A 15,071-nucleotide genomic window follows, 5' to 3' on the forward strand; every position below is an offset into this window, starting at 1 on the left:
CAAAGTGCTGGGATTGCAGGCGTGAGCCACCACACCCAGCCAATTCTGGTCCATTTTCATGGGCAGCCCCTTGTGAAAGCCAAAGTTTCCATGGTGATGGTGGCAATTTCCAATGCAATTTTCAAAAGAGTGCTTGGAAGAGGTAATTTCTGTGAATAATTCTGAATAAAGTCCCACATGATAGACAGTAATTTATATGCAGTACTGTGAACAAATGATCCCTGGCCATCTGGACAAAGGGAGTTATTGCTCTTTTATCTTTGTGCCCTTTCCGTCCCTAGACCCCAATGGCAAATTCTATAACACAGAATGAGAGGCAGAGACAAATAGCTAACAGGTTCCTCCTTCTCTCTTTGGTACCACCAGTAGGGCAACGAACTGGCAATGAGATCGTAGCTCAGGCAGAGATGTGGTCCAGGGAGAGGAAGAGGAGGTGGTTAAACCCTTTGTGGGTTCAGGAGTATGGCAGCATGAGAGCTAGCAGGTGTCAAAACAGGGTCCCACTGGCAGGTGACACTGCACAGGGCCTCTACGTGGTGACATTCCTAGAGGCCTATGGAAACTTTCTAGAGCCAGTAGCAGGAGACAGGGCTGCAGGCAAAATTGTGTCTAAGCCTTAGACTGTTGCCGGGAGATTTCTGTTAAGAGTGAGCACTTCTGGACTGCAATCTCAACCTCAATTACCTTTCAGCACAAGCCTGATTCAATTTCACACCAGCAGCAGAAGGCAGCAGTTAAATGCAAGTCAGACTGCCTGGCTTAAAATCAAGGCTCTGCTATTTACCAGCTGTGTGACCTTGGGCAAGCAACTCAACCTCACTGTGCCTCGATGTCCTTATTTGTAAAATGGTAAGAATAGTGCCTACCTTGCATTATTATGAAGATTTAGTAAGTTAACATGCCTAAAGCACTCATAAGAACAGTGCCTAGGACCTACTAAGCTCTACACAAGTATTTGCTCTTGGTGGTAGCAACACTTGCAGTAAAAACTGAGCTTTCAAATCAACATCTCGCCTTACGAATGCACAAGGCTGCTACAAGTGATTCTTACAGATTTTTAAAGACAAAGTGTATACACAAAAAAGAGAACAGAAACTAAATACCTAAATTCAATTTGGATAATACCACACTGATATTGAGAAACTATAATTTATCCTCTATCTTCCTAAAACCCAGGATTCACACTGCCAAAACTTAAATTTACTTATAAATATATAACAAAAATATTTTAATGTGTAAATATGTATCTTTAAAAAATATATTTAAATAAACACATATTTTTATAAATATGTTATAACTGTAAATACATATAAAATAATATAAACTTTTTTAGTACTAAAAAGTTCATACAGCTTAAAGAACATATATAAATATATAAACATGTGACCATAAAATACATAAATAAATTTATAAATACAAATGATTTGTACAGTAAGTCCTTAACATCTTCAGTAGGTTCTTAGAAACTGCAACTCTATGTGAAACGACATAAAGCAAAATCAATTTTTTTCCTTGTCAAAATTAAAATGACATCAAAGAAATTGGCGTTATTCAAGGACCTGTTGCACACGGTTTCACTTAAAGTCACGGATGCCAAGAACCTATGGGCAACAGTAAGTGAGGACTTTGTATATGTTCACGTAAACATTTACATTTGTCTACATCCCCCGTCCCCCAACTGGATTCTTGCAAGGCTTTTGCAGGACTTTAGAGAGCCACATGGAACCTTTGTAGGCAAAGGAAAAAGGCATCCCTTCTGGGCAACTACAGTGGCACAGGCCCCCCAGCCGGGAGCTTGAATGTAACCCATGTAACGAAGAGGCACCCTGGCTGGGCGTAGTGGCTCGCCTTTAATCCCAGTACTTTGGGAGGCTGAGGTGGGAGGATCACTTGAGGTTAGGAGTTGGAGACTAGCCTGGCCAACATGGTGAAACCTCGTCTCTATTAAAAATACAAAAATTAGCCAGGCGTGGTGGCAGGCACCTGTAATCCCAGCTACTTGGGAGGCTGAGGCAGGAGAATCACTTGAACCCGGGAGGCCCGGGAGGCAGAGGTTGCAGTGAGCCAAGATCACGCCACTGCACTCCAGCCTGAGTGACAGAGCAAGACTCTGTTCAAAAAAAAAAAAAAAAGAAGAGGTACCCTTGCTCGGGCAGACTCACGGGTGAGTGGGTACAGGCTGGACTTCCATCCCCATCATCCCTTTGGCCAAGTGCACCGGCCCTGGCCTTGGCCTTCTGGTCAGAAAGGATCAAAAATTGAGATAACAGTGTCAGCACCATCTCGTTTTAACAAAACTTTTGACTGATTTCCAATTCTCCTGATGTAACAACATCTTTCTTATAATGTTCAAGGTTAAACCACATATAAGAGTTCCCAGCTAAGAGACTATTTAAAACACCTAACCTAGAAAGGAGGTTCAAGGCTCTGTGACTCCCACTGAAAAGGCTGAAACAGACTCAGCACTGTAATCTCTCACTGTGGATACAACCTTGACATCTTTGTACAGATGCACAGGCTCATAGTCGATGTTGTTCTTGAGGAAGTATTCATTCACGCAGGACAGGAGGGTCATCTCGGGCAGGGAGAAGATGTCCATGAACTGCTTCATCGTGTTTCCATGAGAGCTCTGCAGACAGGGTGGAAGGAATGCTTTAGAAACAGGGGCCCACGTGAGGGACAGAGCCACGAAGCACCAGGAACAGCAGGAAGCCTTTTCCGTGACTAAACGAGATCCCATCATCGACACAAAAAAGGAAAGTTCTAATAATAAAAAAGGACAATAGGCTGAGCGTGGTGGCTCATGCCTGTAATCCCAGCACTTTGGGAGGCCAAGGCAGGTGGATCACCTGAGGTCAGGAGTTCAAGATCAGCCTGGACAACATCGTGAAACCCCGTCTCTACTAAAAAATACAATAATTTGCTGGGCATGGTGGTGGGTGCCTGAATCCCAGCTACTCAGGAGGCTGAGGCAGGAGAATAGCTTGAACCTGAGAGGTGGAGGTTGCAATGAGCGGAGATGGCGCCACTGCACACCAGCCTGGGCAACAAGAGCAAAACTCTGCCTTAAAAAAAAAAAAAAAGTAAAATGTTCCCCTTGTTCCTTATCATTCACAACAGAGCTGATGTCTCACTCTAAGTATAACTAGGATATCAAAAGAAATGCCCTGATTTCCCCTAGAGTCTAATCACCCTTCCCCTCCCAATTTCTCCTGTGCTCAGTCCCACTTCCGGTTCACACTCAGGAAACACAGAGGAAAGCCAGCAAACAAATTATTGCCCATAATGACATAAAAACTCATGTAATTCTCCTGAACTGGAGCACGACCTCACGGCCCACATTTGAGCTTAAAAAAGAGCCTTTCTCTGAATACTTGCGATTTACACTATAGATTCTCAACTTATGATGGGGTTACATTCTGATAAACCCACTGTAAAAGATGCATTTATACATCCAACCTACCAAACATCATGGCTCAGCCTAGCCTATCTTAAGCATTCTCAGAACATTTATATTAGCCTACGCAAAACCTATTTTATAATAAGGTGTTGAGTGTCTCATATAATTTACTGAATACTGTAATTTATGTTGAAATTGCGATGGTTTTGCACCATTGTAAAGTCAAAAAATTCTAAGTAGAATCATTGTAAGTCAGGGGCTGTCTGTACTAAGTTTACTAGCTAACCGGGCATCGTCCATTTCATTTGGACAAAGCAAGTAAGTGAGTGCATCTAGTAAGACAAGAAGCAAAAATTCTGAGTGGAAAGAGAACCACAAAAGATAGAAAAGCAGAGGTTTCCCTGAAGGTAAAAAGGGTGGCTGTGTAGCCATCAACTCTGGCATTTCACAGCCATTCATCAGGGGAAGCAGTAGCTGTCACACCGACAGCCCCAATCTGTTCTGGAGCCCCACTCCAGAAACTAGGGACATTCCTGGAGATGGGGTGGCAAATGGGGTAGGTATGTGGGAGGTGAAAAGAGCCTTCATCAGGTGGGGAGGAAGTGCTTCAGAAAGGAGAATCATGAAAGAATCTGGGGGTGTCCCCTTCAAACGCTAGTCTCTCTCAACACACAATCTCAAATTTCCCTGTCAATTCCATATAAGCAGTAGGTAAGTTCGACAAGGCCATGTTTCAAGAAGGAAAAAGGCTGCTTTAAATGAATAAAGTGCTTCTCATTACCTTTCCGTAAAAATCACTCATCTGCTCCAAGGGCACGTGGGACCCCTCGTACATTTCAATGACTTCTTCATCAGGGACAACACTGAGGCCTCTGGAAAAACCAGATGGTGCAGTTAAAGAGCTCAACTAGAGAAACCAATGATTTTCACCCCCCTGTGCAGTGCTGGGATTTTTCAATTGAGGTGCAAGACACTGTCATCATGACGAGGCAAAATGTGCCACAAGTAAATGCTACAAATATCAGGTAAGATGCTACTATGTTTACTACTACTACTGTTCTATTGGTAACAAGAGCAGGAATAATAGTAAATATTACATAGCATATACTATAGGCCAGATATGAATTACACCTAGTCATTCCTGTAATTCTCAACAATCCTAGGAGGGAAGCACCATTATTCTTCCCATTTCCAGCTGAGGTAACTGAAGCAAAGAAAGGTCATGTACCTGTTCAAGGTCACCAAAGTAGGAAGTGGTAGGTCAAGATTAGAACCCAGGCTTTCTGGCTCTATGGTCCAGGCTCTCACACCACTAAGGCACAAGGCTTCCTAATGACTTGCTTTGGGGTGGGCTGGCTTTTGTTTTAATGTATTTAATATATTACGGCAGAGAAAGATTGTTTTTGTCTCCATCAGACATCCTCCTGCCCTCCAATACTCTAGCCTGAGATAGGGGCTGATTTGGTTTGGCTGTGTCCCCACCTAAATCTCATCTTGAATTGTAGCTCCTATAATTCCCAGATTGTGGGAGGGACCTGGTGGGAGAACACTGAATCACCGGAGCTGTTTCCCCCATACTATTCTCATGGCAGTGAATAAGTCTCACGAAATCTGATGATTTTATTAGGAGTTTCCCCTTTCACTTGGCTCTCATACTCTCTTGCCTGCCACCATGTAAGGCATGCCTTTCGCCTTCTGCCATGATTGTGAGGCCTCTCCCGCTATGTGGAACTATGAGTCCATTAAGCCTCTTTTTCTTTATAAATTACCCAGTCTCGGGTATGTGAGAACAGACTAATACAGGTGCTGAGAATGGGAATTGCCACATCCAACACTCAGTGGACTAAACCCCATGACATGAGGCAGGAAGCCCTGTGGCACCACCACCTTGGAGAGGAAATGACCCTGAATGCTTTGTGACACTGAAGGCCAGTTTCCTCATCTACCATCTGCCTGCCTCTGGAATCTGCAAATGAATCCACCTCCTCCACATACCAAAAAAAAAAAAAAAGAATTGTGAAGTCAGTGGCCAGGATTTCACTCCTGCTTCTGCCACCAGTGACTACAGCAGGTGCCTTCACCTATTCACCTGGACTCATCCACTCTCAAGCGTCAGGAGGGGAAACACCTGCTCCTCCACCCCTCCTGTGGAGGAGAAAGTGCTTGAGAAATAGACACCAATGATTACAAAACAACAGACTGAATAGTACAGGAAATGTCACGCTGTGCTACAACAGGAGTATAAATAATTCAAGAAGAATTTCAGTTACTAACACAACAGGTTGCTTAGCATACAAAACCACATGGTCCACAGTAAAACCTATGTACGATATCATTTATGTTTTGATATGTAACGTTAACAAAAAGATCACTTCAACCTCTTTCCTCCCGTCTCCATCACCCACATTACTTTAAAAAGTTATCTGAGTGGATTCATTAATATTTTGCCTCTCATCTTGATTAACCTGTTACAACTACTGGCCTTTGAAAAAAACAGAAACACTGGACTCCCTTTATCTTTGCTCCAGAAATAAGATAAGACACTGGTACTAAGCCAGGTCATTCGAGGCAGTGACCTTGGAAATCAGCCCTTGCCGAGTAGCAGCAGTCATGTGTCCACACTGCTAAGGCTCTAACACTGGAGAGAAAATATAAAAAGTCAAGTGATTCGGCCAGGTCAGAGTTATTTCCCTGCCCTTTGGAAGCCACTGCTGCCTCTAAGGCACAGGCACAGCCACCCAGGCTGCATCCACAAGAGCCAAGCAACCAAATGGCGGCTCAGAAGACGCAGTGAAATCTGCCAGCTGAATTCCCCAAGAAGCAGCTGCATCGAACGAAGAGCCAAACACAACTGCAGCAGGCATGGGCAGATTGGCCGGCCACATCTGAATGCAGCCTCAACCAATGTTGAAATCGAAGTGGAAGCTCCTTTTCCCCGGCTCTGCATGAGAAACACGAGGTTAGGAGCACAGATCTGAATGAGTCTGCCAGGGCTTCAAATTCCCACTCCCTTCATCACTAGGGATATTACCTTGATAAGTAATTTATCCCTTTTGGGTCTCAAAGTCTTCATTCTTAAAGCAGAGAACTACAAAAGTGCCTACTTCCTGATGTCACTGAGAAGATCACAGGTGCTACCATGTATAGAACAGTTGGTCTATGTAAGCACTATAGAGAGGTTTCACTAGTGTGGCTGTGAAAGGAACCACCCCAGCTTTTCACAAGGTTCCTAGTAAAAACTTAAACTATAGGTACAAAAGTGAGGCTGCAGTAGGGAACCCCTCTCCACCTCCCCAGCGGGCAGCACTCACTCCTGTGGGCCAAACATCATAAAATTCACCCTGGTGCAGGGACTGGAGACCTGCATCAGGGCTTAGAAACAAACTAGGCTGAAACACTTTGCTTAGAAACAAAGCGTCCCTTAGAAAGGGACACTTTCTTCCCACCTTCTCTCATTCATGGCCCCTTCTAGTGTGAAAGAGAAGAAAAGTGACATTTCTGCATGCCCAGGATCTTAATTAAACCACTAAGGTACAAGGCTTCCTAATGACTTGCTTTGGGGTGGGCTTTTTTTTTTTTTTTTTTTTTTGAGACGGAGTCTTGCTCTGTCGCCCAGGCTGGAGTGCAGCGTCACGATCTCAGCTCACTGCAAGCTCCACCTCCCAGGTTCACGCCATTCTCCTGCCTCAGCCTCCCGAGTAGCTGGGACTACAGGCACCCACCACCACGCCTGGCTAATTTTTGCATTTTTAGGAGAGACGGGGTTTCACCGTGTTAGCCAGGATGGTCTTGATCTCCTGACCTCGTGATCTACCCGCCTCAGCCTCCCAAAGTGCTGGGATTACAGGCGGGAGCCACAGCGCCCGGACACACTGGCATTTTTTTTAAATGTATATAATACATTAGGGCAGAGAAAGGCTGTTTTTTTCTCCATCAGACATCCTCCTGCCCTGTAATACTCTTCTCTGAGTGGTGCTAAGAGTGGAAATGGCCACACGCAAGGCTCAGTGGACTAAACCCCGTGATGTGAGGCACGAAGCCCAGCAGCACCACCCTATATTCTGGGCCCTGTGCAGGTATGCTTCATCTTCACCAGCTGCCCCTTAGGCAGGCACTGGAATCATGCCTGCTTTACAGGAGGAAACCAAGGCTTTCAGAGGGTCCAGAGATTGCTCAAGACCGCACACGTGTGAGCCATGGAGCTGGGGTTCGCACCCAGGAAGCGTGAGTGACTCGAGTCCACACACTCCCTCCAGAGTCCAGCTCACCTCAACACCCTTCTCAGCAGCGATGCAATAGTGAACTTCCTACAGCCTCATTCTGAACACTCCTTCTCCCTGAATGCCTCATACACTGTCCATACTCCTTGACACAATGGACAGTGTATATACAAGAAACAAGGCAATTCTTCTCCTGTGAACCCCAGGAGAAGAAAGGGGAGAAAGAGCATTTCAGGCTGAGAGGGTGAGCAGAGGACTCACCACAAGTTGGCCATGGAGGGTGGGTAGGATTTCAAGAAGCAGAGAGGAAGGAAAACTGCACGCTGGCAGAACACCAGCAGGAGCAAATGCCAGGTGGCAAGAAAGAAGATGTCAAGGGAAAAGAATCCCTGTGCTGTCTTTGCCTGCCCGGCATCCTGTCTCTCTTCATCATAATGGTTCAAGACCAAACACATGACTCAAGTCATTCTGATGAGATTCAGTCCTGAGACTCCAGTGGAATGTGGAGAAACAAAGCTCCTCTGTTCTTCTTGACCTGGAGCTGGGGAGATGTGGGCTTGAGTAGTGCCAGGGGTCACCAAGGAGGGGCTTGCCTGAGAGTGAGCCAAGCCAGAGAGGAAGGCCAAGAGCTGGAAAGAGTGCTGACAATAGCAATTTGGCCCCTGGAGCCAGCCACACCTGCAAGCTCACTCTGTCTGTGGACTGTACCATTAGTTTCTAAGCCAGTTTGAGTTTCAGTCACTTTCAACCAAGAGTCTTGACCAATCTAGTAAGTCAAGGAGCTGTGTATGGAAGAAGAGGAAGCGAAGAGTTTAAAGCAGGTTGATAAAAATCTCAAACCTAAGCCTAAGCATATGGCTTAGCCTTTATTCTGTAGAGAGCAGGGAGCCATCCAGGCATTCAGAGGAGGGGATTATTGGGAGTAATGATTTAGGGAATCAGTCTGGCAAGAATGTCCAGGATGGAGTGCCCTGCAGCAAACCCCAAGAACCCAGGAGAGAAGGGGTAAGTGTCTATGGAGGGGGCCGACAGCAGAAACAGAGATGGAGAGACAGAATAGAGAGACCTGGTGAGGATTCTCACAAACATGCATAACCTTGCCTTCTTCGTTCTCTCCCCCACCCTCACCACTGCAACAATAATTCTGGGAAAACATTAGGAGCTATGAGTAGGGGAACAAATGAATGTTCATTTAAGAGGTTTAGAGAAAGAAAAACTAAAAATTGTAATATGTTAAATGTAGCAACAACTTTAAAATATAAGTTAAAAGTAAATCTGCTGGGAATGGTACAATCTGGAGGTCAACTGAGCCATTTCAAAAGCCTTAAAATGAATGAACAACATTCACCTGGCAATTTCACTTATCCTAAGAAAATGAGACATGTGCACAAAAATGTATTAATTATATTTAATATACATGTTACTTACAAAATACATGAAAAGTTTTTTTGTTTTAACTTTTAGGTTCAGGGGTACATGTGCAGGTTTGTTATATAGGTAAATTCATGTCATGGGGGTTTGTTGTAGATATTTCATTACCCATGTACTAAGCCCTAGTACCCTATCTATTAGTTATTTTTCCTGATCCTCTCCCTTCTCCCACCCTCCACCCACCAGTAGATCCCAGAGTCTATTGTTCACCTCTATATGTCCATGAGTCCCCATCATTTAGCTTCCACTTGAGAGAACATGCAGTATTTGGCTTCCTGTTCCTGCATTAGTTTGCTAAGGATAATGGCCTCCAGCTCCATCCATGTTTCACAGCAAGATGTGATCTTGCTGGAAAGATTATTTGTAATTGTCCATACTAAAATAGATTCATTCATTACCGCCCCCCCCCAAAAAAAACTGTGTTGAGGGACTCCAACTATCCCTTGTACCTTAAGAAAGGCCACACAGCATGGTGGCCAAGAGCACAGACTCTGGACCCAGGCTGCCTGGGTCTGAATTCTAGCCCAGGCATTTATTTGCTGTGTGACCTTGGGCAAGTTACTTAACACCTCTGGCACTAATAATAGTACCTACTTCATATAGTTATTTTGAGGATTGAATGAGTTAAACAAAACCCTTATAACAAAACCCTTATATGCCTGTCCCATAGCAAGACTCAATATTTGCTAGTCGCTATTAGTAATATTATTACCATCATCACCACCACCTCCTCTCCATCCTGAAACACCATTAAAGTGACAGTAAAAACAGTCAAAGGAAATGAGAGCAAAGACATCAATAGACAAGACATTTCCACAAGACACTGGAAGAGAAACACTGGATGCAAAGAAGGTATCTTGACTTAACACTGATAACAGAGGCCTGCAAGGGTATACCCACGACAAGAACTGATTCCCCACCACAAGCTGCAGAAAGGCTCAGCACAAGGAGGCACCAGGAGGCTACTGGAGGATATACTCAAGCAAAGTGAGGGAGTAAAGCCAGAGAGAGGAAGAGAAGGGAATTTGAAACAGGGAAAGTAGCAAAGGGAAGTCCCAAGACAAGCAACCAAACCAGATCAGACCAGGAGGGGAGAGTCAATTTTTTTTTTAAAAAGTGACAGATTATTGAAAACATTTGAATTATTGGAAAATAAATACATGCCTAACATTTGTAATGGACTATTTGGAAAAAATCAGAGATACCTACACAGAAAACTAGGCAAACAAAAACTGAGATTATTGTTAAAATCTAAGAAAAACAAAATATTGCACAAGAAAGAAAATAGTCGCACGGCACTACCTGGCTTAAGAGTGACCCAGCTGGGTGCAGTGGCTCACGCCTATAATCCCAGCACTTTGGGAGACTGAGGCGGGCAGATCACCTGAAATCAGGAGTTCAAGACCAGCCTGGCCAACATGGTGAAACCCTGTCTCTTCTAAAAATACAAAACTAGCCGGGCGTGGTGGCACATGCCTGTAATCCCAGCTCTTTGGGAGGCTAAAGCAGGAGAATCACTTGAACCCGGGAGGCAGAGGTTGCAGTGAGCCGAGATCTCGCCACTGCACTCCAGCCTGGGCAACAAGAGGGAGACTCCATCTCAATAACAAAAAAAAAAAAAAAAGTGAACCAGGCAAGACCTTCTGAGTCATAATGTAAACAGTGACCAGTACAACCACCAAAAACTGAGATCTGAATGAGATGAGAGGAATGAGACTGGAGAAGCGGGAGGAAGTGCCAGAAAGCTAAGTCCTTATCTACCACAGCAGGGACAACGTCCAGAATTAATAAATTAGGAAATAGAAGAATGAGCACATTACTTAAAAAATCTAAAGACTTTAAAGGTTTTAGGGGCAGAGGGGAGCACAGAAGATTACTGCTGACCCCTGTGACATCTTTAATCCTGTTTGACTGTGTGACTCTATCCATGTTTCACTTTGATTTTAAAAATAAACAAGCATTAATTTTAACAAATAGTTTGTGAGAGAAGAATGTAAGCTAAGACATACTTTTAAGTATAAGCTGTGCACCTAAATACAAATCACACTCCTAAATCCCCTCCCAAATTGGAGAATAAAAAAAGGCCAAGTCCTCCATTTTAAAAGTTACAAAGACGGCCGGGCGTGGTGACTCATGCCTGTAATCCCAGCACTTTGGAAGCCTGAGGCAGGCAGATCACTTGAGGTCAGGAGTTCAAGACCAGCCTGGCTAATATGGTGAAACCCTGTCTCTACTAAAAATATAAAAATTAGCCAGGCATGGTGGCATGTGCCTGTAGTCCCAGCTAATCGGGAGGCTGAGGCAGGAGAATCACTTGAATCTGGGAGGCAGAGGCTGCAGTGAGCCTAGATTGTGCCATTGCACTCCAGCCTGGGCATCACAGCGAGACTCCACCTCAAAAAAAAAAAGTCTCAATATCCAAACCACCCAAATACCATGGTGGGAAGGAGAACCCTATTCCCTCACCCCCATAGCCCTCCTGCTCCAAGTCTCCTCATCAGGACCCTCCCTCAGCTTGCCAGCCAGCATCTCTGGAAAACCAGTCCTTCCTCCAGTCCTCCAGACTGCTCCCGACCTCTGAGCACATTTCTATCATCACCTCTGTCACTCTGAACTGCAGTCAAGTTTACTTACATGACTTCCCACCCACACTCTGAGCTCCTTGAGGACATCAATGCACACCAAGCCCTTAGCACCTGGCATGGTAGCAGGCCTCAACAAATGCTCTTGAGTAAGTGAGTGAATGAATGAATCATATTCACACTGCAGCCCTCTTCATCATTCAACAGTCAGAGGGTCCTGAAACCCAAAGCACCTGGTTACTTCACGTAAATTAAATGTATCTCCTCTTACTCTTACCTGTAGACAGTTCCCAGCTGGATATAATGAAAAGCATCGATCTTCATTAATACTGCCTTTAAAAACATAAACATATGCACATGTAAATAATGTATGACTATTTGCATATTACATGAGCCATCCAGGTGTCATCATATATCCTATCAACATTAGGCTGCCCTAACAAGGAAGCACACTGTATATTCCTGAAAGGGTTGCTTGTTAATTAATGTGCTGTACAGCTCTTTAAAGAAATGGCCTATCTGCAAAAAGAAAAGGGGAAAAAAATAGATACGGCAACTGGTTCCTCCTCAAAACACCAAAATGACTACTAGAAATAAACAGTATCTCCTAAATAGCTAAATGCATTTATGCTTTTCTAATACATAGTCTCTTCCAGAAGATTCTATCCAAATATATGTGAATAAATTTGGTTCTGCAGTCCCAAATAACATAATTTAAAACTAATTTGCCCGTTCAGTAAAGAAAAGTACCAACAGTACATTTCATTTCCAAACATCATTAAACCACAGAAAAACAGGAGAAGTAAACCTACCCGCTGTACATCATAATGAAGTCCACGAATTGCAAAATTTGGGTTGTACTCATACTTCCTAATTTCTGCTGGATACTAAGAAAGAAGAAAGGAACTGGTTTTAGCCAACAATGTGCCAAGTGCAGGATCTTGTCCAGATCTGGCCCTTGTACAAAGGCTGAGGTAGTTGATACACCAGTGGGAGGTTAGGGTCAGAAGGGGCAGACCACAGCTTGTCCCTCTGCTTCCAATCCAAGTGCCTCCTAGCAAGCACGCTGGCCAGAGCCTTCCATCCTGCCCTGCGCCCTGTCCATCTGCCCAAGTACAGGCTGGGCCTCATTCTCTCCCCTGCCAACTTCTCTCAACTCTCTCCTCTCTTTCCCTCCCCTACCTGTGTCCCTAGACTCCCAGATCCCTAAGACCCCAGGAACACATCGGCTTCAATCTCCACCCATCACTCCCTCCTTTTATCTTCAAGGCTGCTGCAGAGAGGCTGGAATGTTCCCCCTAATACTGGAAGCACAGCTTTACCCAAACTCATTGTCAACCATCCATTCAACTCATATGTGAGCACCTTGATGTGGCAGGCCCCTGGACGGCCCCATTACCAGGTTTCACGGAGAGCCTTAAGGTGAAAACTTCTCAGAGTGGAGCCTCTCCATAGAGCTTTCATTGCTTCCCTCATCTGGATAGCTGGCCACTGCCCACCCTCCAGCTGGGCAACCCCACGGCTGTCAGACACAGCATTCCCCACACTAGGCCTAGGGAGGCCCTTCCTTGGCACATGGATTGCGGTTACTATCCAGCACTCTGTCTCAGAACAGTTGTGAAGGCAGCAGATATGGTTTGGCTCTATGTCCCCAGCCAAGTCTCATCTTGAATTGCAGTTCCCATAATTCCCACGTGTTGTGGGAGGAACCTGGTGGGAGACAACTGAATGATGGGGGCGGCTTCCCCCATACTCACGAGATCTGATGGTTTTATAAGAGGAAACCTCTTCACTTGGTTCTCATTCTCTCTCTTGCCTGCTGCCAATGTAAGATGTGCCTTTCACCTTCTGTCATGATTGTGAGGCCTCCCCAGCCACATGGAACTGTGAGTCCATTAAACCTCTTTTTCTCTATAAATTACCCGGCCTTGGGTATGTCTTTATCAGCAGCATGAAAACCAAACTAATACAGCAGCCCAGTTCCCCTGGTATTTCCTATTATCAAGCCATTCCTCACACTATGCAAAATTGCTGGCTCCTCCTTATCTACTGCACCAGGTATCCAAGTCCTTACTTCTCTCCCTAAATCTCAGAATTAGGACACAAGCTACCCTGTGGATGGCACTGATCTGTGGGCACCATTTCTGCTGCTACTACACGGCAGGCCCTACCATCCCCATTTTATTCAGAGGGACATCAGAGGTTCTGAATGAAACAAGCTAGGGTATGGTGGGCAGAGAATCAGGCTGGGGCCTTCTCCCCTGCTCTCCCCACTGCCCCTCTGCCCTCGGAGCACAGACCTGCAGGACAGAACATCTATTCCTGAGTCTAGAGAGGCAACATCATAGGACCTTCCAACTGTGATGCAAGTTGCTTAACTTAAAACCCAGACAACTATTAAGTGCCCAGGAAACCTCCTTCCATGGCTGAGCTGCTAATATTTCATAGCCAGGGTTCCATTTGTACAAAAACATTTCCTGGGACCAGCAGGCTGACCCGCATGTGGCAATTTTTCAAGTCAAGCTGCACAAAGCACTAACTCAAATGTCACATTTGGGATCATTTATCCACCACCTGCCATGTGTGCCAAGAAATCACCAAACTGACATTTCCATTCATGGGCGTTTCCAAGAATTGAGAACCCTGTGTATGGTCTGGCATTTTTGCAGACATACTTGACAAGCTGACACAGAACCCAACGCTTGGCACCCTGGATCTGCTTACTGAAGGGGGGCCAAGGGACTTCAGCAGCTCTGCAATCTCCTGTTAAACTCATGACTGATGGATAATAAGAGGGCAGACAGGAGAGAAATATTTTAATATGTCACTGAGAGCGGTGCCTTCACTGAGCATATGCTATGTGCCACACACTAGACACTTTCTATGACTTTCTTTATCTTTATCCCTCACTACACCAGCATGAAGGAAGCAGGCATCTCAAGCCTATTTTACTATTGAATAATCTGAAGATCAGGGGCAAGGAATTTGCCCAAGGTCACACAGCTAGATAGTGGTTGAGCCAGTATTTGAACCCAGGTCTGTGTCACACCCAAGTCCACCCCTAACCACCACATAATCAATTCTGAACCAACTCTGAGCCACTATATACTGGACACTCATCGCCTCCCTGTGACAGCAGCACCTGCCACCTCAGAGGGGTTCAACAAGTTTGCTGAAAGCATTTGCAGTTATGAGTGGAGCACCAACTATTTTAGTTGATTGCTGGCACTTAAATAAGAGAGTGTTTACTGCTGAAAAGTCTGGTGGTTCTTTCTTTGAATGAGGCTTATCTGGGCTCCCCAGCAGGACATGCCCTCCACACACTCACATTCCGCTTGCCTCTCACTCTCAATGTTATTCTTGGGGAGCCACTCCTGAGAAATACACAATGTTTATTTGGTCCAAAGACCATAGTGAGTGACTATATGAGTCCGTTCT

The 15,071-nt window shown here is 45.0% G+C and overlaps 1 protein-coding gene across 3 annotated transcripts in view; it reads right to left on the reverse strand.

The window, feature by feature from the left end:
• The window catches only part of NT5DC3 (5'-nucleotidase domain containing 3), a 77,770-nt gene that overhangs the window by 30,923 nt on the left and 31,776 nt on the right, over positions 1-15,071 (reverse strand). For all 3 annotated transcript variants that reach the window (XR_010129405.1, XM_063694260.1, XM_055357856.2), the window contains exons 3-6: positions 12,446-12,520; positions 11,911-11,966; positions 4,182-4,272; positions 2,492-2,629 (exon numbers count right to left, since the gene is read on the reverse strand). Coding sequence is in view for 2 of the 3 variants with exons in the window: in XM_063694260.1 (XP_063550330.1) it covers positions 2,492-2,629; positions 4,182-4,272; positions 11,911-11,966; positions 12,446-12,520 (360 nt within the window). In the remaining variant the exon portion in view is untranslated. The remainder of the gene's footprint in view (positions 1-2,491; positions 2,630-4,181; positions 4,273-11,910; positions 11,967-12,445; positions 12,521-15,071) is intronic.

The sequence above is a fragment of the Gorilla gorilla genome, chromosome 10 (assembly GCF_029281585.2).
Source record: "Gorilla gorilla gorilla isolate KB3781 chromosome 10, NHGRI_mGorGor1-v2.1_pri, whole genome shotgun sequence".
Taxonomy (NCBI): Eukaryota; Metazoa; Chordata; class Mammalia; order Primates; family Hominidae; genus Gorilla; species Gorilla gorilla.